Here is a 26,687-nt window from a genome sequence, read left to right as displayed (position 1 = left end):
TTTTGCATATAGAAAAACTTTTATTATGGAAAGAAATTTCTCAAAGTGTAACAGTAAATTATACATTTAGAGCAAATTTGAATTGAAAGTAGTTAAAACAAGTTCACGATGTAAACATTTTGAAGCAAGACCCATTCACAATTAGAGGTTTTTAGCAGTAAAACCTCTTGACTCCTTTTGGAATCTACTTCTATATGCCAGATTTTAGAGCACCTATGTCATTTGAATTAGAATATTCGCACCGAAACCAAGCTATTCTTCGTCAATAATGCAATTACGTGCATCTCATTCACACAAACGTTTGTTTAACATAGAGGCAAATATGTCTTCACAATAATCAATGATCAACCTCAAGAGTTAGTATGGTCGTTCAAAGAGTCTTTTCATGCATTTGCCATATTATGCATTCTCCTTATGAACCAAGAAATCTTCAAACATTACAATATTTGTTACACATTCTTTACTACAATCCTGTGATAATGGCATATTACAACTTAATACAAGTAAATCCCTGTTCTACTAGGGCCCAAGTCCTGCCAAATCTGGGACTCAGCAACAAGTGTACACTTTTCTAGTACTAGTCATGTATAGGTTCAATTATATACTGATGTATATCCAAAATACGATTCCTCCCAATTACTATCATCAACAACGCTTTCTAAATATATGAGGTTCTTGAAATATTTATACCACACAGAGCAATATATGTAATATTTGCTAAAAAAGTCCTTTTGTAACGAAATCTAAGCTTTCAAAAACTTATTGTTTTTTTGTCTCCAACAGAACAAGCAAACCCTTTTCTCATCTATATATGTCCTTCCTTATTTAATAAACACATCTTACTGTGTTTCTCCCGATGAACTTACAAACAAAAGATTAACATAAAGGCTTATCCTAAAATTACGCAATAACTTTTGTTTCTCATTTTTGCTATTGTAACTCGGTATCCCAACGCACATATTAAGACGATCTTGCTATGGAAGGAATAGTTATGGACTTTACAAAATCGGCAGATAATAAAACAAATTTAATAATGATCAATATTTTGATTAGTCCACCCAGATGTATTCTGAATTACCAGTAGACACAAACAACTCATTAAACTAATCTTTAAAATCCATTTTAACTGTTCAGAAACACGCACCCTCCATAACATTATTATTAGTATTGACCATTGAATTATTACAATGAAAGCTTAAGAGCATTTCAACAGAAAATGTACGCACTATTCCCATTCTTGAACTTGTAAGTATGATACAACTGGAAAAGCAATGAAAAAGCAACCACGTAATCTACAATGCTCACAGTTGTGCAAGCTAAGCGTACAAACGGATTATAAAAAACATAGTGAAACCTGCCATTTAAAACATGCATTCCAGATGTTCAAGACATCTGTGCAAAACGTTTACATGAAGCAATATACATCCCACAATATGTAAAATGTTTAGAACTGAATACAGCAATACCTTTTAATAATGAATGTGTTACACGGTATTAGTTTTTTTGTCAGCTAGCCAATCACGATTCTTAGCGCTCTGTGTCAGCCATTTTTGCGACCAAAAATTGATGCCTGATATGTATGAGTGAGATAATTATTTCTTTTAAACAAGACGGTGTCCACGAAGGTAAATATTTTAAACTACTGCTCGCATGAAATTCATCGTTTTATTCAATCATCTTATTGGATAACTTGAGTGCATTCTCATTCGGATTTACGCAAATATGTGTCAACACTATATTCGTCACTACAAATGACTTGTACCAGTTAATTATCTGAATACACGTACCAAGTAATCCTCTGACTTTACGGTTATGCTGGAATAGTAATGATAATACAATACATTTAAATACTCACATTATAATGGCACCATGATTTGATGGATTGCCATCCTCAATACCATACACTTGCTGAACAGATGCTTTTCAGATATATTTAATGAATACATTAGATGGAACAAATATATATAAAAATATGAAACAAAGTTACCTCTTCCTTTTCGATTTCCTTCGTGTCATTATTAAGCTGACTTTGATATTTGCAAGAAGTTTCAAGTAGTCGTTATTAACGAATTAACCGATATTTCATAATGTGAAGTCAGTTTTAGCATACATCTCTCTAATTTATAAAAATAGTTTCTTAGAAGGATAGAATTTCTGCATGTGTAATCCAGGAGTATCATCCGGACATCGATAGGAATGGCCCCAATATTTATCACATCCGCACTGGTAATAATGCATGCAGTTTATATAACAATGGTGATGGAGTCCATCAAAGTGATATTAAATTTTATATAATTGCTTTGAAGCCAAAATAAAGGAACGCAATTGTTATCAAAACGACCATCATTCCAATGTATATAAACAGTGTTGAGGCGATACTTCGCTGAACTCTGTCAATGACGTCTGCCCGAACGTTTGATGTCTCTATTAGAACTATGCCTGGCAGAGCATGCTTCCTCGTTCCGATGATGGCAGGATTCTTCATTAAGGTATAAGCAACCAGCCATTTGTTTCTTGGCCTTGAGTGACCTAGTATTCACAAAACATAATTGATAATCGCTCATTTGAACATTATATATTATCAGAATAGAAGATCAAGTTTGTGTAAACAATTCTTTTGTTTTGCTTCGATTGAACTATTTAACAATCAGATGTTTAACAGGATCGGTCAGTTATTGTGACAGTTATTGCCACAAGTAGGTACCAGAATCGACTGAACCATCAAAAGGAATTTGCATCGATCGATTTCATTTGCGACACAGCTTAGGCGAAGTTTCCATACTTTTGACTGAATACGGACCTTTATTTAAGATAAACCCTGCATGGAAACCAAAGGGCTTAGAAAGCAGTCCAACTTCCTACCAATTTTTGAATAAATGACTCTCGTGCCTTCTAAGACATCAAGAATGTACAATAATTAACATTATGTTCCCTTGAGAAGCAAATATCAAATGAAGAAAATCTGATGTTACTGTAATATTTGAAAGAGTGTGAATATTCCAAAGTGCAGTGTACTAGTGGATAAGGACAAAGAAAATTAAAAGAAACAACGGAATAATTAAATGCACCATTAAAGGTGCTAAAGATTGTTTCCCTAAACGAGCCGTAAAGGTCTAAGCGAACAAGCTTTTGTTATGTTTCGAATGTTATGCATGGTATCATAATATTAAAAAATGTAATTTTTCTAATATATTTGAAGTATTTCTGGGGTAAAAGGGATTACATACAACCAGAAGAGGATGATGACAGACACGCACTGAAGTTGTTGAAACATTGTGAGTCCATCTTCAAGATCTTGTAGGTGACGATGAAAAATCCAAAACCGTCTGGCAATAATTATGGTGGGGAGGGCGTTGAGTTCCTTAAATAATCAAGATCCACTGGATAGGAGTTGCGATAGCACATAACAGGACATGTTCGAAATGTACCTCGTCTTGTGATTAATGCTTATCATTGCTTTATTTATGAGGCACCTGTTGATTATAAGAAAAGACATTTAAATATCGTTATATAATGCATACCTTGATATGGTCGCTGAGAAGATTGCGCTCCGAGTGTACTGTAAGTGAAGTTTTGGACGGTTGTGCTCGCATTGCCCCTTTGATCGTGCTTTTCTGCAGTAGTCTTCAGAAGAATAGAACAGAACAGTCTCATTATGGGGTTATTGTGCGTGAAGTCCACCATCAGCATGCCGACATAATTCATATAACCTTAAACATATAAGAAAAAGTATTCTATGCATAAATGAAGAGTCATTTAAGGTTACGTGCAAAATACAAATAGTTGCTTAAAAATTAAATACTGGAAAAATTACATATATAAAATACACAATAAATGCACAATTTTAGTTCCCTTTAATGTTTACTTATCAAGCCACGCATCCATCCATCCATAGATACATACATACATACATACATATACATGCATACATACATGCGTGCATACATACCTACATACAGACAGACAGACAGACAAGACATACATACATACATGCATACATACATGCATGCATGCATACATGCATGCATGCGTACGTACGTACGTACGTACGTACGTACATACATACATACATACATACATACATACACATACACATACATACATACATACATACATACAACCATTAAACAGTCATCCGCAATTTTACTTACATTTATCGTCACTTTCAAATCCCTTTGGAAACATGGATCTGTCCATCCTGGGTACGAGCAAAATTCCTAGGATTATGATGCTGATTAGGCGTATCAGGAAGACAATAACTCCAACACTCAGATTGACGAACAGCATGAAGAACTTGAATAAATCGTGGGCTTTTCTAAACGACAGACGAAACGTTTACATGTAGATATCAGTTCCATATCTGAAGTCGAAGCTTAAAACAATAATAGAAAACAAATGGTCTGTAGTATGGTCGCCCTATGCAACCAAAGAAATTATCATAAGAACCTACATCTGAGTGGAAAAGATTATTCTACGGGAGTTAGAATTTTTAACAATGTTCTGCGTTTCCTTAAATTGTAACATGTCGAGATCACTAAATATTCCATGAATTAAAACAGTCAGAAATTACTAGATTTAATCTAATCACTAACTGAAATTTATCTTCCCTGTCGTTAAGGCTGATAAAAGTATGCATGTCCGAATTGTAATTTAATTATTAATTTGAGTGATTTAGTTGGTATTCTTACGACATTTTTGTTTGAATCATTTATTCCCAATTTCCATGTAAATGTTTTTAAACATGAACTTTTTAAAACTTCGATGCTACTTTCTGCAACCACCCTAATTTTGATACAACCATGCTGTTAAGATAATCTCAAGTTTACAAACGCTATTGTCTCTTTGGAAATTTATCCTTTACTTACTCGTGTATGTAAAAGGACATTTTTGAAGCATAAGAAAACAAAAAATATTTAGAGAACAAAAAATAAAAATATTGTCCTTCTAATTTTAATCAGTTAACATAAACGCCGCAAATTACTTTTTAAATACTGCAATGGGCTTTGTTAAGTTTGAAACAAAATCTATTGAGCTAAATCAGGGCAAATGGAACTTGGTCAACAGCTAGCGTCTCGATACCATTCTTTCACCATATATTGCATTTTACTTGCAACATACATGAATGTATTTATGTATGTATTTGTTTGTGTGCTTGTTTGTGTGCTTGTGTGTGTATGTATGTATGTAAGCATGTATGTATGTATGTATGTATGTATATATGTATGCATGTATGTATGTATTGTATGTATTGTATGTATGTATGTAATGGCTTCCTTCTGAGTGGCACTTTCAAAGCATCGTTGTGTTATAACTCAATGGTCTTAAAACTAAGTAACAAAAAGAAGTAAATAAAGAAGTGTTTGTAAAAGAAAAGCAAAACAAGTAATTCTCTAAGTTATTAAATACAACTTTATGGGGAACTTACAATATCGTGAATTAAATCCAAACAAATCCTATATGTTCTATATTAAGTTCAAAGAATAGAGTGCTATGAATGAATTCTAAGTCATGAATGTGCAAAGGTTCTAATATCCTTCAATATGCATACATACAACCATAGTGAAGACATTCGACAAACGTCAATAGTTATGATTCCTATAATAACATCGGTGTTACATCGATCTGGCCACTCCGGAGTTAAATCAGATATTGTCCGTAATGCGCATTTGGATATTGCGCTAAGTCGTGATCGCGATGGTTTTAAAACCACTACACCGTCGTTTCACATCGGTGCTCGTACAACCCTGAACCGTAGCTACAACAGCGCCAACAGTGTTGAAATCGATAAAGGCATTGAAAAGATTCTTGAAACCTTGGAAGAATACGCCAATGCAGGTTCTAAACACATATATCACCATATCAGCCAGTTCATGGATCCAGTTACATACGAATGCAAGAGTAGGTTCCGTCATGGTCAGTAATAATGTAAAAAAGTGTCGACCGGCAGCACATGGCTAAAATTATGTTTGAAAAATTTCCTGTAATGTTTCAAAAACTGCATGTATATGATGGTCACCTAATAATACAGGCAGTAGCATTGGCGTCAACGGCACCAATACTGGTTATTGCAAGCAACATAGAAAAATGCATGACGTTTCGGCTGGAACAATTGCAGTTTATCGATTTGAAATAGTTTCTGAAAACTAAAAATTACCCGTCAGTATCGTATCATTAACACTGACCCGTTCATGAGAAAAGGTGTATATGCATACGAATGTATGACCGATTGGGACAAGTTTGCCAGAACGCAGTTGTCCTTAACTGAAGACTGTTAATCATTGCTGGCACGTGAAGGTGGTTCCGCCAACGACTACGAGTACGCAAACAATTTTGGTCTACATTCAAATGCAAAACCTTGGGTGACTATCACGATCTGTATCTGATATGTTCTTCTTATGCAATATGTCGGAACGATTTTGTAACACTACCATGCACGTGAACATCATTGATCCTGCACATTATATTTCATAAAACGAAAATCGAGGTATTGACTAATATCTATTTGTTGAGAGCTCACTTTGTGGAGGGATTTCTATGGGAATTCACATACATACTCCGACAAACAAAACCTGGACGGTATGACCCAACCGTTCCTAACAGTTACATCATGTATCTTTATTCCATCAACCATTATGGCTGGGCAATTATGAAACCGTTACTTGTGGGATTTCAGTGGATTGATCCCACGTAAACTTCTCACACACGTACGCGAATAAAACAGTAACAGCGACCACAAATATTTCTTTGGAGGTGATCTGGAACATTTTCGTGATGTAAACAACGATTATCTGTTAGCGCCAGAAGCATTTCCGCTTCCTGGAACGCGGTTGTCTCCGTATCAGTGCGCAATCGTAAATGAATCTGGCGGTAAATTTACTTACTGCACCAAACTTGTTTTAAGTCTTTGGAAGAAATACAAATATATAATAGAAGTGAAAAATCTGTACTTGTATTTGCGACTTGGAATGGCTATAACCATGATATATCTAGTGCTTGGGTTATGTCAGCACGCTTTGTTGGCTCTTATATCCAGATGAATACGGATCTGAGAACTAAGGCCACAAATGAGCTTGAAAAGGGTTTAATTAAACTCATGAACAATCCCATATGCTTGAAAAATATGAAGAATCTGTGCAAACGGATTCGAGTCAACCTTATCCGTTATAGTAAACAAGATAAGCCGTTGTCCCAGCCTTTTAAATCTCGGAAGATCTTTAATGGTGTGACTGTTGCTAATCTCAGTAAAACTAAACACAACTTAAGCTGATAAAACCTATTTACGACGGATCGTCTGTGCTGGATTTGTCGAAGCTGCTAATGTTCGAGTTCAATTAAAACAAGATCAAATAGTTTTGGCTTGATTGTGTCAAGATACCCTACACCGAGACTAACCCACTGCTATGCATATGACCAAAAAAACATGACTGAATCAAGCTTAGCAAAAGAATTTGATAGCAGCGATTATTCGAAAGAGAATTTTTTGTTTATTGAAACCAAGAAACAGCATAGCAACAAAATACGATAAATTCTTTACCAGGATCCACTTCCAGAAATCGTGGCCGTGTTAATGGTATAGACTCATAGACATGTTCTTGTGTATCTTGTAAAATCTATTGACGTCAACGGCTCAGCTTCTTTGCATTTCTGGCAATATCGACAGTGGTTAGCGCGCACTTGTAAATGTGCAATCGACCCTGTGGATCACATATACGGTTACGTGCAAGAAATAATAGACCAGCCTAATGAACTTCATTTGGTATTTGTACATCAAACCAAACAAAGTGAAATCTTTCTTGGCACTGGTAGGTAGATTTGCCACAGCGTTTGTTTGGCCAACCATGCTGGAGCAATTCCATGAGTTGCCTTAGCCGCGCTTGTTAACGTTTCCTTTGCGGCTTTACCTCTCCAATATTCACGCAGAATGTAGTATGTTTTTGATAATCTCCGGTTATTTTGTATCCATCATTTTTGGATTAACATATTGTGCCTTTAATGAGTTGAACTTTGTCCAAGGAAGACAGAGCCGCCTTATGCAGTCTTGTCTTTCATATCTCTCTCTTAATTGATCTTTCTTTCGATTCGTTCTCCGGCACCCGGTTTCGCAATAACATTTAAGACACGAAGGAGATCAATATTGGCACGCTGACGTGTACGGATATCTTTTGATTCTTGATATGCAAGATCATGCTGGTAACACGCAGACTCAGCACATTTTATATGTGCTTCACCATGGTTTGATTGTTTGTTAGAATAAAGTAGTGTATTTTTCTGTGTACCAGACCCAGAGTACTTGTATCCAAGGATGTGTTTTTCACCGAGATCTTTGCACCATGGTGCTTCTGGTAACTTTCTGAATGAAGTCATGATATCACTGCCGACCTCTTTTTGTTTTAATGACTGTGAAACTATTTGCCCCACACTGAACACAAATTTCAGAAATCGCTACTCGTCCATTATGTGTTTGAGCTCGAGTGGGAATTGCAGTACTTGCTATTGTGGAACATAATACACAAAGTGAAGTCATGATAGTCTTATATACTGTAGTATTCAATTGCATTACGAAAAGAAGATACACAGATGTTTTTACCATCATTGAGTTTTTCACGCTGGCAACGTCTATACTTTCCACGTATGATGACGTATTTCCAAAGTCAGTTTGTGCGCTGCGTATTGACCCCACTGGACTGGGATACAACTATTGTTGAATATGATTGTACGATGGTTGAAGTGGGATCGGTTGTACGTGATTGCGCGGCTGTAGATCAGCCGTGTTATGATGTTCTAAAAGGTCTTTAAGAAGCGTTGAGTGAGAAAGGGTCATCCACAAGAATATAAGAGTCCATCGCTTTCTTTTCTATTACCGATGAAGCACCTATCATTGACGATTTGGATAGAAAGGAAAACAATCATGTAATATAAGACGATGTGGTGCATAAGCAAATAAGCCGCGACGTCGACACAAAAATAGGGACGTGATACATTTCGCTGAACGATACACAAATGTGTCTTAAGCGATCCGAGACAACTGAAATATGATAATTATATTTCGTGGTGTTGACGTATAAGGTCTTGCAAACATTCATTTAATTTGAATGAATTTCGTGGCATATTTACGTGGATCACTAAAGATCCATATAGTTGTCCACCATTCACTTGAACGGAACTTGCAATCTCGGAGAGAAATATCGTACGGGTTTGGATGAGCCAATTTAACAATCATTACAATTATATATAATGTCTGCCATTGCTGTAATAAATGAATATGAAAATATCCCCCGTGAAGTCGTTGGCGTGCTCGCAATAGGCATCCGTGTACTGAACGTAAACGATAGAGAGGCAGTTGAAAACATTCCAGACGTACCAGAGTATAAATTGCAGATGTAAACACCGTTTCAAGTCTTTGACGGAACAGTTCGTGAGGCGATTTTCGAAAACCCTTTGCAGACCTCCCACCTGGAAAGATTATATGATGAAATTAACATCAAAAACACACGATAAACATGTCTGCATGAAATGGCTTAAAATGGGCGTTTACTCCAGATAAATAATTTAGCGGTGATCATTGGAATCATTTTGCAAAAACATTTGACGAATTTACGTTACCTCAATGTCCACAATCTCATAAAAAACTGGAATTCGATGTGACTTTTTCAACTCGTGTTACAGCTAAAGAATCACGCACACTTGAGATTGCACTCTCGTTTTCTCTTTAGTTAGCCTAATATCCGATCACGACCGCTTAATGGTCTGTCCGCGAAAAACACTTTTATATTTTCGCAAGATGATGGATAATATTTTGGAGTGTGGTGGAACTTGGTAAAAGCCACTACGATATTACCTCAATCAATGATGAGGTCAATGATGAGGTCTGACGAAGAATTTTGGTGTTGACCGGTAGAGACTAACAAATTTCTATTCGAGATGGTGAGTCAACACCTTCAGAGCAATCGAATCGCTGAAATATTTGGACAGCCGTCGTTGAGAACAGTTCTTGGTTTTGAGTGCACCACTTACTTCCAGGACAGCATATCATACTCCGCCTGACATTGTCAGAGTTACCTCAACGACTCAGATGAATTTAACATGTGATGCCATCAATGGTAGTTCTGAAACAGGTCTGATACGGCAGGCGTAGTTTTCAAAGGTATATATTGCATGGTTTCTCACCAACCGTGAAATCATTCGATTTATTATCAATTATGCCCTCAGCAACTGTGTATCTTCCATGATATAATAATGAGATATATTCTTTTCATTTTTTCGACATGAAACAATGACTATACACTGTCATTTAGAGATGGGCCTGATATTTAATAAAATGATAGTAGTACGTGGACGTTTCGACACCAGTTTTCGTTGATAACGCGAGAAAAACCGTTTACGCAACATATGGAAATGGCCTCGGTCATGTCTTTTGGATTGTTTACAGGCGCACTAAACGTGCTCGCGGAATTGTTTTCACGCGCCGCAACAATCGCTAAATAAAATGTAATACGAGACGTTGAAAGTATCAACACATTGCTGTAAATGTAAAACTGGGATAACAAGCGACTCAATCACTTCGATGGACTATAACGATTAGTGACTCGAGTGAGTACCATCAAAAACGTTTACGCTACCATCAGTAGAAACCATCTACAACAACTGTCAGATTTGGCGGTTGGAAATCTGCCAACGGAAGGTAGATTACGGTTTGGAACGCCAGTCGAAATGTCGGATTTGCTTTTCCTGTAATCCCGATGACGCGCATGGCACGCCAAAAGGTATGTGATGCAAAGCCACGGCGCCCCATTTCCACTAGTAGATTTCAGGCCTTCCGTCCCATTGTGCGGACACTAATGGATAAGTGGCTGATACTTGACCAGTTTCCTTTCATGAGCTTCCTCTATTCTAGCTTCCTATGGCACTATCAGTTCCAACAAAATCCCATGTTTGAGACCTCCTGACCACAATACAATATCAGTTCTGAAGTTAGTGTTACACACGTCCATTGGGAATATCAACTGTCATTGTATAACTGTATCATTTTACCAAGCATTCGCTGTTGTGAAAATGCCTGTTCCTTCAGTATTTTGTTTTTGTGTCTCACGCCGTTTTCACAAAACTGATCAAGTTTGGACCACTTTTCACTTATTTTTTCTTTCTCCCTTGCTATGTCTATACTGGCGGCAATCTCAGCAAGCACTTGGTCATGGTGCTAACGATAACAATATAGGAACTACCTTGCAGGACAGCAGTTCGACAAGATAAAGCATAAAAGATATTGACGTCACAAAGTTTGAACATTTATATAAAATAAAATATGAAATTATAAGTCAATAAAATGCTTAAACAGTTAATAAAGGTTGCTATATCAGCGGAATTCTTTGAAAACATTCAAGAGTTATTCTGGTTGGAAAAAGGTCTCAGTTGAAGTCATATAAAAAACTTCTGTCACATAGGTTAAAATTATGCAGTAGAGAGAACCTTTTCTAATGTTAATCGACACGTGCAGAGTGTACACTTTAGTCGAGATTCACCCTTCAGGAGTCATGACTGGGTGAAGTAAGAGTGTAATATACGGTACAATACCACCTCATCTCCGTGTTTACTTTAATTTGGAGCGTGCCACTCTACGAAGGCGGGCTGGACATTCCGAAGCTTCTTGTGGAGTTTTCGGCCAACATATTTCCCAAATACATATGATATTTCATTTATTTAATACTTGAACTCTTTATATTGATTTTTATTCAGAAACATTTGACTGCATAGCAGGTGTTTGTGTTTATCCTATATTTGATTTCAAGATTGTTAGAAGAGGAAAATAGATGTTTATAACATAATACCCTAAACTTTATGAAGGAGAATGCAAATAATAATAATAATAATAATAATAATAATAATAATAATAATGGTAGTAGTAGGAATAATAATGGATAAAGTAATGATGCACCTGTTATCTATAGCAAGCGGTCTCTGTTGGTCAGTCGGGTTTAATCTCTCTTGTAACAAGAACTTTCCCACGATGAAGATTTGCAAACGGAAGATGATGAACACACTTACTGGGTACCTAAATAGGAATTGTACAATAAAATAATGCAGTATTTTGTGCAAGCCATAAATTCACTAGTTCTAGAGAAGCCATCCTCTTCATATGCTCAAATCATTTCTCAAAATTAGAAACTTGAAAAAGTTTATACGTTTTGTCTAATTGACTATTTATATTTGTCTTTTATCTCATCATTAATGTGTCATTGTTAACGCAATATCCATTTGAATACAGACTCTTTCTTCGTTTGAGATTGTGTCTTATCTTCCGTCGATGAGAAAGAATTCATATTACCATCCACCCCAGGGAATGTCAACTTCCATATGTTATACTTCAAGCAAGTTTGACAAAACTCAGAATTAAAAAGTGTCAGACTTTCCTGTATGACTCTTTAAGCTGTTAATCGTGCTAAGGCTACTGTTGATTTACTTCAGGTGGAGAATATTTTATCATGGGTATTTTTTAAACTATTTATTTAAAGTTCAACTTTTTGGTTCAACGTAAGTATTTTTTCTGTCTGGATGTGTGTTCTAAGTGTAACTTATACGACATCTTTCCATATTTTGAAACCTTAGGCTTCTTCGTCATGGTATTAATTTCTGTCCTGCCGTTTAGGCTCGTTTCTCTAACGAAAGCATAGTAGCTCTGTTTGTATTTATCTTTTCTTCAGGTTTGTTACTACTTTTCCAAAGCGTATGTATTTTGAGAATCAAGTAAGCAGAATCTCTTTAAGTGAATTTTTATCAAACTTTTGTATTGTCAAAAAGTTATATTTTACTAATTATAAAGTTTAAAACTTTCAAATGAGAACAGTGATGTAGTTATTATAGATAAAGACATTAAATGGGTTTATGAGCAAGTTTAAATTTTATAGTTCATTAAGCTCTCAAGATTGTTAACACTATAAATTAGATTTTTAAAATTTTAAACTTTTTGAGTGAGAAATAGTATATTTTGTTTTAAAAATAATAAACGAATTTTCAAAATAAAATTTACTAAATTTAAAATATTAAATAGACAAAAGTGAACGTTTGAAAATACTGATAAGACTAGAATGTTATGAATTCTGTTCTGGATTTACGTTTAATGCCGTAACAAATAAGGCAAACTTTAGAGAAAAATGTGTAAAATGTATGAAGATTGGAGAAAAAAGGTAGAATGTGTATTTTGTGTCTTTTTATTTTTAAAACAAAATGTTTTTAGAAAAGGATGAATTTACGAAAAACGTCTAAACAGTACGTGACAAAAGTAATGCCTACTTCTAATACCCAAAGCTTTTGCGCCATAATATAAAATCACTTTACTATTCAAAGACTATTTTGTAGTGGTTGGCTGAACGATTTGTTTGATGACATATTAGACGTGTATACTAGATTTTAAATAGATGAGTTTTGCACTACATATGATTGATTTACTAAAATAGTACTTACATTAAAATTTGAAACTGTTGCAATAACTGCGGAACTTTATCAAGTACTTCTACAAGTCTGAATACTAAGCACAATAGAGTTAACGGCACAAACAGGCAAAAGAAGCAAATACTTGTTCCTGGAAAGAAAAGTAAAAGTAATAAATAATATTGCGGTACCTGATCAAGCAAAAGAGAATGATAACTACAAACGATTCTAAAAGTACGCAATTGTAAACTGTTCATAAACAATAATGGAAGTAGTTTAATAATACACGAACTGATCGCCTTATTGTCTTTTTTAATTCAATGAGTGTCAGAACATTTTAAACTTAATGGTTTAAATTTTAATCTTTATTACATTAGTCCAAGTTGTGTTACTCTGGATAGTGCATAACTACAAGTTATGTTACTTTAGTACAGTTCTTCCAAGTTTTTTTATACAAATGCTATGATTTAGTATTTTGAGGCATACAAATACTATGAAGAAAACATAGTTACATCGATTTAAAATAGGAGAAAAGTTAATATAACAGTTAATAGCATACATTGGGGTCGTCTAGTAGCGTATGAACAAGTGTTTGCTAAAGGAACTACTTTAATTAAAAACAACGACTAGGAAACAACAGCGACAATGAAGAACTTTCTTGATGTTGAATTTAGCATCTTTGAAGAGCTAATAATTGTGAAAGCATTAGCAAAATTCTACTTCTTTAAAGTTTGTGGCTTATATCGAGACGCAAAAACACACAACGTGAATAAATTTATTATGCGTATCCTGGTATTGCTTTCAATATAGTATTCATATTTTTCTGATATTTCAGTTGAACCCTTGTTTTGGAATATCGAGTTTCCGAAGATTGTCGAGTTCATAAAAAAAAAAAAATATCAGACGGTGAGCATACAATAATGTACAATAATTGTGTGACATCTAACTTGAATGCACAATCCTCGAACTGGCATCGATCCTAATGGTTTAAGAATCAACATCAATTTTGTGAGCTGATTTTTAAGAATAATGCTCAGCACTAATCTACTAAGCATTCATCCCTTTCTTTAATCCAATAAATCATACATTATTACCATGATAATTAGCTATGTAACATCGATTAATATTAGTATATTGTATGATTTGGTACTTTCAACCAAACATCTCTTGATTTTCCTAAGACTGGTACTAAGGTTGTCTCAAAGTGGAACTAATTATACAAAGTAAAGCAAGACAATCAAGTTATTCACTAGCACAAGCCATAATGATACAAACATTTCTCAAAATTGCGAAGATGAAACATATCGTCCACATAAAGGCATGCATAGTATATTTAAATACCAAATGTGTCAGATGCTAGAGGCGAAAGTCAGTGTATTCATGAAAACAGTCATGAAGGCGTAATCCTCTTATCGTAAATACAAGGACGTAATAAAAATGAAATAATTTTATTTCCCTGAAGATTGTTAATGTGAGTCGTTGCTGAGGATGTTAGTTTTGTTTATGTACCATATATCATTCCAATGATTTGGTTCCCCATGTACTGTGTGCTTCGAATCTGTAAGATAAAGGAAAGGTGTTTTTAACTACCATCAGAAATATGTTTTGGCGTTCCAATCAAAGACGATTGTTTGAAATGATTGCTTTTCTCTTCTGTAATCAGCAATATGTTTAACATTAGTAATTGGTCGGTTGATTTTGCCATCTTGATCGCATCGTGTAGCTTCATCGATTAGCTGAAAGTTAATCCTTACTCTAAGTTACTGGAAAGTAGGCAGTAGGGAATCATGGTAACAAGCGGCATGTAAAGCTCCAAAAAGATTAGACTCCCCTTGAATGAATTAAGAATCCATATTTTACTGGTCAGAAATAATATAAGAGTTTCAAGTAGAATTGAACTATTGAAAATTTACTTCCTGTCCGGTTCAGCCAAAAATTCTTTTCCATGCCAAAAGGAATATTGGTTCATGAAATATTAGTTGGATTCTACTCGTTCTGTACCACCCTAAAACCAACGGACAAATTACTCAGAGAGAAACATGGTTTTGTTTCAGTCGTACAATCAGCTGAAAGGATACCGTATCCTTCTGTACATATAAAGAGCAAATAAAATTGGCGATCTTTATTGTCAACAATATTGCACCGGGTGGACCGAGAATAAATCTCAGCTACAACTTGGTCAGATTAAAACGGTGTCCGAAGTCCAGATCAGTTCTTGCGCAAAACTGAGCATTTAATATAGCGAAACGTTGGATCGCACTGATATATTGACTGAATTATGAACTGAATTTGCAAATGATAATAGTGACACAGTACGGCAAAAAAAGTAAAAGTTAATCCTATCTGTCTATCTAATGTATTTTATTTTTACATTTTAGCAACGGTTTAATTTGTGGCATCAAGCAGAAGAGATGCAACATATATTAATTTCTGCATTACCGCAACAGAACATGATTCCTGTGATTAGTCACGAAATAATTATCTTATTTATTCCTTTTAATTTTCCCACATTTTAATAAAGATCCAGTTAATTATTTGCAAGCTGACCCTAGCAATCATTATCCTAAGTTTGCTATGCAGCGGTAGGATAAATTTAAAGGTAACAATGCGCTAGTAACATTTTATGAAAATAGTTGCATCTGACTGAAATGAGCGGATTTGTTCGTAAGAGTGACCTTTCCGAAGAAGTCAAAATCACACACAAGCTTTGTCATCCTAAGAAAAAGAAGTGAGGTTAAATAGGTAATAAACATTAAACTTTCTATTTTAGTTTCATTGTAGCTAGTTTCTCTACATAAATGCTATCCTTCTCAAGTAATTTTCTCAGCAAACATAGGACCTAGAATGTTTTGAATGAATACTGGCATAGTAATCGATTGCTAAGAGGACACATCTCGGTTTATATATAGACTTAACTGCAGCTAATTAGAATGTAAAATTTCAATTATCAGGTGTTTGCAGATCGCATATATAAGCTATACTTACCATATAAGAACATATCAATATACACGTTGCTATAGAAACATAATTTGTCAGTAGATGTAACCATAATCGATTCTGTTCAAACGTATTTCATGTGAAAATTTAAAAGATATACGTATTTATGTTCACATATTAGCAAACGTGCTCGATAAGTTTTTGCAATCAAAATATTTCAATCGATACCATCTGCGGCTCAAATTATTTGAACCCGTTCAATTTAAAGCGTATTCAAATGATGGGCTATTTATTAGGCCCATACACAAGACGAGGTCGAATGAATAGACATCAGTAATTTCTCTTATTTGGGCTGACTCTACCCACCTTATGCAAAGGTATGATCTCAACCCGTACAATACAAATTATATAATTGGTCACATTGCTGTACAGAAGTTTGACGCATCGTCGTCGTAGACAAGAATTAATATCAAGTGTGCTGTCTTGGCAAAGCACATGAATATGTGAACATAATTTGAGAGGATCTCCCCTTTTCATTTCACCACAACTGAGAATCTAGACGATTTATTTCTCATTAATAGCAAAATGAATGTCTCAAGAAAAATACGTTATGTGTTGCTTCACTACGTTGCATCATTAAAACAGGTGAGATGTTCGATGTTGATATATAGGTATTTTCAACACTCTTACTGTAGATATAGGTCTCTATTGCATATATTGTGTGCTCCAGCAACTTGGTGAAACTGCTCAAAAGGTAATGTACAGAGTATCGGTTATATTAACATCACGTAACATGATACTGGTATGCCAATTGTTTAGCAATACCCTTGTAACACTTGCAACAAAAGAAGGACACTTTAACTTACATTTATGCTTTACTAAAATAGGTTAAATACTTGTATTTAATTCGTGACTCATTACATTTTCTATGCTATATACATCTAGACTGCTTAAAAGATATTTAATAATCAAGAGACTCGAAAGAAGGAATGAATTTACTTATTCAATGGTGGACCGTCCACATTAATTGTTCGATATTATATTTAGTGGTCAGGTACCTTTATCAGTTTAATGTTGTATTGTACAAGTGAATGAGTATAAAAATTAGATATGTGGTCTTCGTGCCTTTCTTTTACGGCCTCATCTCCTATGGTGTTGTTTCTTCTCTATAAACACAACTTCAACCGAAAGTTGATTGCAAGAATCCTCGAAAACGCCTAACCGTACTTTTTCCTAAGTTTCCGAGGTGACAGTGAAACAGAGAAATTTTAAACATCAGCTCAAGCAGCAAAAGATTTCTGTGACAATTCAAAACGAAGCTGAAATCGAGATCAAAATAGCCCGGTTTGTATTCGGCGCTGTGTCCTAAACATTTATTCTGGCAATTGGCTTTTCTACAATATTTCTGCCTAAATATCTCGAAACTATTTTGAACTAATAATACATTTTTCGTTTAAAAAGTTTAGAAACGAAGGTATTGTATTGCCGGTGAAATTCTCTCAACCACTTTATAAAATATTACAAGTCTGTTTAGGGTAGTCTTAGTTTGAATTGCATCAAAGTGGGATAGCCCACATTTGTGTTATCTCCGCTAGAAGAATCACTATTTCCAAAATGCATACATGCAACGCATAGTACAGATTTCAAAACAGTGGCAAAATATTAAATTCCTGGCTGCATAACTGCTATATATGTCGATTTTCGAAAGTGTCAATGACAATAATTCAAATTTCAAGAAAGTAAGGATATATTTGCATGCACATGTCACTTTCATCGTAAAAGTGGTATCACTTGCTTAGTGCAACATAAGACTTGCATTGTTTTATGCATAGAACCGCATTCTTCAGATTTTTACCAATTTGTCAGGGATTTTAGGTCATTACACAGAATTAAATGGTCGTCTGGAGCGAATATTTTTCAATGTAAACCAAAATCATATACGAAACTATGGCCTGTGATCAAGCTGAAAGTGAAAATCATTTGTATTTGTCTAAATGTACTATATACAACTCTGATTCTATATTACGACCATAAGCGGGACTAAAAGACAGTGATCGCACGAGAGCGGTGGTCTAAATATCCTGGTTCCGATATGTATGTATGCATGTATATATGTATGTATGTGTGTGTGCATACATACATGCATGTATGTATGTATGTATGCATGTATGTATGCTGCAATCTCCAAATGATGTATATGCATTAACAGAGACATCTAAGAACTAATCGTACTTACAATATTGAAAATCAAGATCAATATATGTGTTATGTATATTTAATTTGTATTGTCAGAATGACATTTATCCATAATAATTGAAGGTAGGATTTAGGCCTACCTGATTAATGTTATTTTTATAAACGACATATTATATAGGTAAATTCAATCTATTATTTTTTTTATAGTTTATGATCATTATTACTTGGTTCTAAGCATGTGTACAGATGCTGAGTTCAAGGTCTAGGTTTTTTATATAGATAATTAAGAATGTCCAAGGGGTAAGTTGTTTATGAATATGCTGCAAAAAATGACCCTCATCCTGGTTCTTTTATTGTTTCATTGCTTTTTATATAAATGTTGTTTAATTCAGATTTACTCATTCCATTTCTTAACAGTATTAGTGGAATCAGTTTAAGTTGTGTTCATTTAATATTTGAAAGGCTCTATTTATTTACACTATTCGCTGGAATTACAAATTTTGATTAACACTTCTCGGATTAAATTACTACTTTGGGATTATCCTGAATTACATTGAAGGATACTTTAGATTATATCATAGTGATACATCAAGACTGTTAGCACATCAACATTATTCCGCTGTATGGGTATATCAGCAAATTTAAGTTTGGAGTTCATTCGGAAAACCACTGGAATTCATTCGGAATAATCTATAGTTTTTGACTTGTAACAGAACTTTTAGGACTATTTGGGATATAATTCAAAATACCGCAAGTTCCTTTTAAATATTTTTAACTTTACGCTTTGGAGAAATGCACTATTCGTTGCATTTTACAAAAATGTTTGTCCTTCGCTCTTTTATGTTATTTAGTTAAAGACAACAAGCTCGCAGCATTTCAAAACCCTGGAAATTGATTGGTTGGAGATATAACATACTGCTAGCTTGGTGTTTCATTGAAAATTACAAAACACGTTAGGGAACTGTCCAAATGAATAACTAATAAAGGCCAGCTGATCCGTTTGTAACCATCTTCTGAAATTCTTGGATATAAGTTATTACCTTTCAAATACTTTTGAGAAGGAAAATGACCTCGTACCCACTTAAAAGTTATCACTCCGTGAAACAAGGAGAGTGGGGTAAAAGTTAGACCTTGACTCTGTAATATGCCATGAACGGGATGTTTCTTCTCGTACTGGTTGCACATGACAACTGTCCTTTGTTCCAAAAATATTGCTAACATGAACGCATTGTCAATCCAGGATCAAACAGTGTTATTTAAACGTTACATCTATCGAGCACGTAACACTGGACATGAACGGAAACTGGTTATCTTGCATGAACAGAGACCATACAATCCTAAATTCATTAAAGTCAGTTACGGCACTCAAATTTATTTTGCATAAAGTGCAATCAAAATACCATGTAAGTCGAAATCTTTCACATATTTTAAACTATTTGCCTTCTTTATCAGAGTTACACCTACGTGGAAAATTGTGGAGAGAGAGAGAGAGAGAGTGAATATATATAATTTTCCTATGCAAATCAATAGAAACATGAGCTATGTATGACGTCAGGCTATCAAAAACGGATGACGTGTAGATGTCATAAAATAAATATTGCATGATGTAGACAATGTCCTCTTTTTTCAGTTGCTGTCAGTATTTAATAATATTCCTAGACGAAGTGTTCTGACACCAAACTCATTACTGAAGTTCGAATATCTGTATCGGAAATTCTATTGGTGCTTCATTTGAATGGGTTGTGAGGTGAATTAGGTCAACAAGTGTAGATTCCTTGCAAGGTCTAACGGTTTGATAACAACACTATTGTGTGCCCTTAAAATGAGTGCTTGGAAAAGAAGAACGCTTAAACAAGATTATTATTCAGATGAGTTGATTTATTTAAGTAGATAGATAGATAGATAGATAGATAGAGAGATAGATAGATATGCCTCTCGTTTGTCTTTAATGTTTGCTTTTGTTGGCTTGCATTTGGAATCTGTCGGAAGAATTTTAACGGATGGATTTAAATCAATAGTAGGCCCGGATGTCAGTAAACGAACCCCACCACTTCCGCAAGGAAAATTAAGCATGAAACGTCTTCACATTACGTCACCATAGGACACTACTTTAGGATTTGTGTCTTTATTCGGTCCATAAAGTGCTAAATGATGGCATTGATCACTCATTGGAGGGGAGATTGGTTGAAAAAGCAATATAGTTCTACGAGAATTTTCATTAAAGTTTGTAAAGATAAAAAAGATACGGTATCATTATTGAAAAATATAAAATTGACGAGGAAGAAACTTACTAGATGTGTTTCTGCCTTCGTTTGCTCTGTTCTTTCAGGAAGAAAGTCTCTTTCTCCTTTGTATAACTTCAGCATATGCCGTCTGCAATAGAAAACAAAATTTGATAGCGAATGTGAAAAACAAATAGCAAGGCATAGTTACATATAAGAAGGTTCGACAAGATCTGTTTTGATCTTGATTTTTCTTCTTCTTCTTAAATTCGAATTTCTGTCTTAATATTTGAAACTTTTTATTTATTCAACATGGGGCAAAAATAAAGTTTTGACAATTTATTTTACAACAAATGTGAATATATTTTTGAAGTCATGCTCAGAGTTGAAATTAGGTCAAATAATTCCATATCGTAAGTTGTCTTTGGCGGCATTTCTGCTTTGAATCGTTTTAATAAAGTAATCCGTTCACATTATCTACGTGTGTAATTTTGCATTTTCGTTTTGTTTTTGGAAAATACTTTTCAAAATATTGCAATTAATAACTATCAGGTTTGATATTTAGTTTGAATTTCTGCTGAATGTCTCTACACTCTGTTGTAAATATTACTTTATATATCGTTCAAATTTGTATCAGTCGATATGTATCATTGAAAGAGATTCACATGACCACATTCCTTTCTAAATGGCTAAAAGGATGCGTTGGGACTTTTAACTGCCTTAGAAGCTCAAATGTTCAAGTTAAAAACATTGCAATTTAATTTTAAATTAAAATTATAACAGACGAAACAGATTTGCATTCCAAGGCGTGAGCGTGACATTATACAAAGTTTCTACTGAACTCTTTCAACACACACACACACACACACACACACACACACACACATAGAGAAAAGGAGTAAAACAAGCCAAAGATTTTAAGATTTATATGGAATGCTCTAGAATGAAAGCTTCAGTAAAAACGAAACATTACAGTAGCGACATACTTTCATACTTCTTTTGTGGTTTTGTTTTCCATTAAACATTACAAAATCATTACAAGTTATTATGAACTGGGTCAAAATACACATTTACCTGGTAATAAGATTTTTATTGACGATTGAATTCACTTGTTCCACGCGTGTCATATGAAGCAAAAATTGTTTCTTATTAAGTTGGTATGAAAAATCAACGTGCACGATCTGTACGTTTTTAAATTATATTGGAATAGTTTTTAGGGCGCGGTCTGATCGATAAATATGCATAAAGCCGGCCATGTAATGTTTTTACTTTCGCAAGATAATTGTCCGATACTTGGTATAATTGTTTTCCGTTGAATAGTTAAAAACTAGAGGGCATCATCATATCAAGTGTTAGGAGGATGGCTTCCAAAATTTCAAAATGTCCCTTTCTTTCCTCGAAAGAGCACCAAAGCAAAAGTCTACGTGTTTATTTATTCAAAGTGTGCATAATACCCAATAAATTAAACGTGCAAGAATAAACAATGGTCAGATTTTAAATGGCAAATGATTGTATGTTTGTGTGTGTACGGTTTTCTTGGGGTTTTTTGGTGGGGGGGGTATAATTTCTTGACCCCTGTTGTTTCAGGGACTTGATGTGTTGCACATTTGTACTCGATCCGACAAAAACAAGGTAAAAAAAAGTGTTCAAATGAATACAGTGCCGCTCCAGCTCAGTTAACAATATAAAAGATACGTCTTTTATCTGAATCATTCGAATATGACATCACACCACTATGACGGACTATTTTAATAAAACTAGTGATATCATGTAAGTCAAAAAATCGCTCATAGGTGCCAACGGTATTCACAATATGGAAACCTTCGAAAAGATGTTGAATACTATAAAACTGTTTCTTCCCATGGATACATAGACACATGAAATAAAACAACATTCTTGACTATTAATATCGTATGAAATGAACACATCGTAAAAACTGTAAAGATATCGAGTTTAGGGAAAACGTTTGCTTCCAGTTTAACGTTTGTTTGCCGGCGCTACGATCTAATTTGCTTCGAATTTTCAACAAGAATACGCTTTACATATTTTAAGAATCATAACAGAAACCTGATTAGTTTGGTTTGTTGCTAGGCTAGTAGTGCAAACAAATATTAGTCTCGAAACTGTGCAGCCATGACAGTACAAGTGTGAAGGCAAACATAACTATAGAGTTCGGCATTAACATCGCGGCAGGCAACTCGCACATGAGCCGCGAAGCTTTAAGCTTGGAGAAGTATTAGTCTTAGTTTATATAATGTCTCGTGAGCATACGTCATACATATCACCAGTATTAACTACAAAGTACATCCTATCGAATCACGCGTCCTAGCGCACAAATTAGCACATCAGAGGGATTCCTTGATGGCTTGGCCATGTCTTGCTGTACATAATAGCAATGTTTCTCTCGATCGGTAGACATCGATGTGGTGGCTAAACATAACAGAAGATACCTATTGGCCCATAACCAAGTAAACTGATTCAATAAATTTTACTATTGAAATAGAAAATTCTAACATTGGTGTAACACTTGGATTGTATTAATGAACAGACGAAAGTAAAGAAGATCTAACCTTAGGGACAAATAACTGACAATGCATTGATTTTTATCTATTTTGTGGTCCTCGTTGAGAAATTTATTGGATGGGGATAGCACTACGCGTACAGATTCAGAGTTTTAAATCTTTACTGCCAAAGATTCAACTCATGTGATAGACAAGTAATTTGACTGAACACGCATAAGTTATTGAAACGAATTTCTGGCCATTTTGTCTATGTAAAAGCCGAGTGTAACAATAGTGACTGACGTCTCTCCTATATCATACTACTTAAAGTTTAAAGAGAGTATTCATTAGTGCAGCCTTCAACGAATTAAAAGTACGCCCTTAATTCTCTCTTTCAATATCTTCTATTATGTCTTTTTCTTGTCCAGAGTCAACTGAAAGCGCAACTACAATGTAAGAATAACTAATTTTAATTTACCTACTTGTATGTCAAGTACGTCTACATAATACAATAACAATATGACATGAATTAATTGAAGTTTACCTACTTGCAATTCATGTACGTCTACATAATACAATTACAATATAAGATGAAATAATTGAAGGTTACCTACTTGTACGTCATGAGTAGGGAGTAGATCACACTATAGCCATAGATTCCTGTAGCTATACCGGAAGCAACACCACATCCTGAAAGTTATTAACGGAATACCTTTAATGTTTTGTTAATAAATTGATCATAAAATAAATGAAAAGTATAGACATTTGTTAAAAACTGTTATGCTACACAATGTTTTCATCAAAATACCTGAGAACTGCTTTCTTGCAATTGCCAATTAATGTGTAATCTGCCTACTACATTTTTACTTGAAGATACAATTTAACATCCATGCATCACTACATCTCTGGCAAAGACTATTACGTAAAACTTTAAGAATGAATACATTTGAGATACTATTCAGGAGTATTTAACGAGGAACATGGGTACATTTCCACACCTTCCACCACGCCCAATCATGATTAAAGAACCGATTAGAACCGATGTTCCTTCATTATCCTTATGTTTAGTTACTTCAGTATAAAGACCACATCAGATTATGCACTGCAAATTATAATTTCAGTCCTGTCCGAGTTTTTCGATTCTATATGCAATCAAAGTTTTTCAAACGCTCATAGACATCGTGTTTATCGGGCAGTTTAAACATGACTCTTTATAAGAGAGCATCCGTGTCTTTCATAATTTACAGTGCAACAGAAATATGATGGCACACCGTTTAATCACATTGATGGGTGAAAAATGTATCCACCTGTAACTCCGGTTTTAAGCCAAATGTAACTTGCAGGGATAATTCAGTCAGGAGAAATAAATTCTTTCGTTTGCATCATCCAAGATTCTACAAGTTTAATCTACGAATTTTTACCGCTGTTGCACAGATGCACAATATAGCACAGCATACTTCCACCATCCATTCATATCACACACACATGTATGTATATATATATATATTTGTTAGATGGCAAAGTAGACTCTTAATACCAAATATCAACATCTACCAAAGAAAAATGAAATATTTTTCTTACGTCTCGTTCGAGTTCTCGCGAATGCGATGTTATTAAGTTTGCTCATGATGATAGTAATGATTAGTGTACAAAAAACGTAAGATTGGATATTAATGTATTATTCAATTCCCTTTTTTGCTGCTTCCCAACATGTGTCAATGTTTTAATGCATTGTCTATCGTCAACAGTACGAACCTTGAAGAATATACTGTATTCTCAACTCTTCCAATGAAGAATTTTGCCTATATTTGCCTAGCGTTTTCTGCCAAGAATCCACCGCATACTGTTCGGTAAGAATGACCTGAAAAAGATAATTAACAGTTCGCAGATAATGAAGTTTGGAATATTGAAGGCTTCAAAGACTGTTCGCTGCAGAGCCTAGTTAGCTTTCAATATGCACTGTTTATTTAACCCTGGATTTAGTAAATATCATCAAATCACTTAATATTAAGAATGTTTTAAATCAGGAACACAGCTATATTGGTATATGCGTATCATAGGTATTTCTTAGCAGCTCCTTGGAATATGTCGAAACACACACGTACCTTTCTATTATTGATCGGGAGAAACCAACACTTTAGAAATACCACACTAACCACCAACATAATGATATTAACATGTCTGAATTTTTCAATCAGTAACAATCCACTAAACATTTATGTGAAGTTCAGGGGCCTATGCTTGTACAAAGTTAAAGCTCAATGCACTTTGCAGAAGACTTTGAGGGAGATATATTGTTTCTAAACATTTATGTGCAATAACATTATGATATTAAAGAACACCGATGAGGTACATTCCATAATTGAAAGTACAAATTTAAAGAAAAATTAACAATAATATCTTTATAAGAACGGAGGAAAATGGTCTTGGCTTTAACTGTCACAAGAAACACAATTCGAGAAATATAACCGTAAATGTAATTCTTTAAACCTCATATTTTTCTGAATGTGATCATGAACAGACCCTTGTTTTTAAACATGGGCTTAAAATGTGATGCTAATAATATATAGCTCTCATACATAACACTTCGGAATAATTTCAAGATAATTTGTATATCTTTCCAATATTACCTGGTACAGAAGTATTGCCATCATAAATGCTGTTGAGAAGATAGGGTTGGAGTAGGTAAATCCGGGTACGTTGTCAATGATACTTTCCAGATATTTATTTCGAATTGTTTGTCTAAAATGCAATATATAAAACGTAAAGCATGACTGAAGGTTGAGCATTAATTAAATTCGTCTCTCAACTATCTCATTGCTGAATGCATAGATAAATTATGGATTTGGTATCACTACAAACTATTCAAAAAGAAACGTTTTCGTTAATTTTCAACAAAATATTCTAATATCAGTTTAATTCATAAATACACTTATTTTCTCGCTTTTTATACATCCGAGTAACATATTTCAACAAAACATTAGGAACTGCTGATTACTATACCACTACTACTACTACTATACTACTACTACTAATAATAATATGAAGAGCTAGCGATGGTTGCAAAAGCCAAACGCATCAAGAAAAAGTGTGAGAGAGACAGTGAGACACAGACAGACATGCAAGCAGAGAGATTGCAGTATAATTCAGGTACAAGTAACTCAGTATGGCTGAGTAAAACTTTAAATTATTCTCTAGGAACATTTCAACTTTGTAATCTTAACGTGTCTATAAATCTGTTCATTTTCAATCGTCACTCTAACTATATGTCTTTGATACAGAGGCTAAACGTTGCATTGTTGCTGAAATGGAGGGTTAACAGTACAAGAGAAGTAGTTCCTGTTAAACCGCTTGTGACGTTGACTATCTCCCCCTCTCCTCTTTTTGCAAACCCCCATTTATTTGC

The 26,687-nt window shown here is 34.5% G+C and overlaps 1 protein-coding gene across 2 annotated transcripts; it reads right to left on the bottom strand.

Moving 5' to 3' along the window:
• On the bottom strand, positions 1-26,687 carry LOC149806808 (stimulated by retinoic acid gene 6 protein-like). 2 transcript variants are annotated; one of them, XM_089958005.1, is made up of 10 exons: positions 25,912-26,687; positions 25,037-25,142; positions 23,896-23,971; positions 20,850-20,931; positions 14,935-14,983; positions 13,459-13,576; positions 11,933-12,049; positions 4,152-4,315; positions 3,522-3,624; positions 1-2,529 (listed from the first exon to the last, which is right to left on the bottom strand). In XM_089958005.1, exons 1-10 carry the CDS (start codon positions 26,068-26,070, stop codon positions 2,394-2,396), a joined length of 1,110 nt encoding a protein of 369 aa, XP_089814131.1. In that variant the 5' UTR covers positions 26,071-26,687; the 3' UTR covers positions 1-2,393. The 2 variants fall into 2 exon arrangements, with proteins under 2 accessions (XP_089814131.1, XP_089814121.1); XM_089957995.1 differs by having other exon boundaries at positions 3,522-3,710; positions 25,912-26,685.

This window comes from Sinohyriopsis cumingii, chromosome 1 (assembly GCF_028554795.1).
Source record: "Sinohyriopsis cumingii isolate HCF-2022 chromosome 1, ASM2855479v2, whole genome shotgun sequence".
Classification (NCBI taxonomy): Eukaryota; Metazoa; Mollusca; class Bivalvia; order Unionida; family Unionidae; genus Sinohyriopsis; species Sinohyriopsis cumingii.
Note: the sequence above shows the minus strand (reverse complement) of the source record. Positions and strands in the feature narration are given on the sequence as shown.

What these genes read in the sequence shown, in the direction of transcription:
- LOC149806808 (XM_089957995.1), bottom strand. Translation starts at nt 26,070, where the DNA reads ATGCTCAACCTTCAGTCATGCTTTACGTTTTATATATTGCATTTTAGA. An exon ending in CCGCTTGCTATAGATAACAG is followed by an intron (nt 4,316 to 11,932) that starts GTGCATCATTAC and finishes TCTGTCGTTTAG; the next exon opens with AAAAGCCCACGATTTATTCA. An exon ending in ATTTGAAAGTGACGATAAAT is followed by an intron (nt 3,711 to 4,151) that starts GTAAGTAAAATT and finishes TATATGTTTAAG; the next exon opens with GTTATATGAATTATGTCGGC.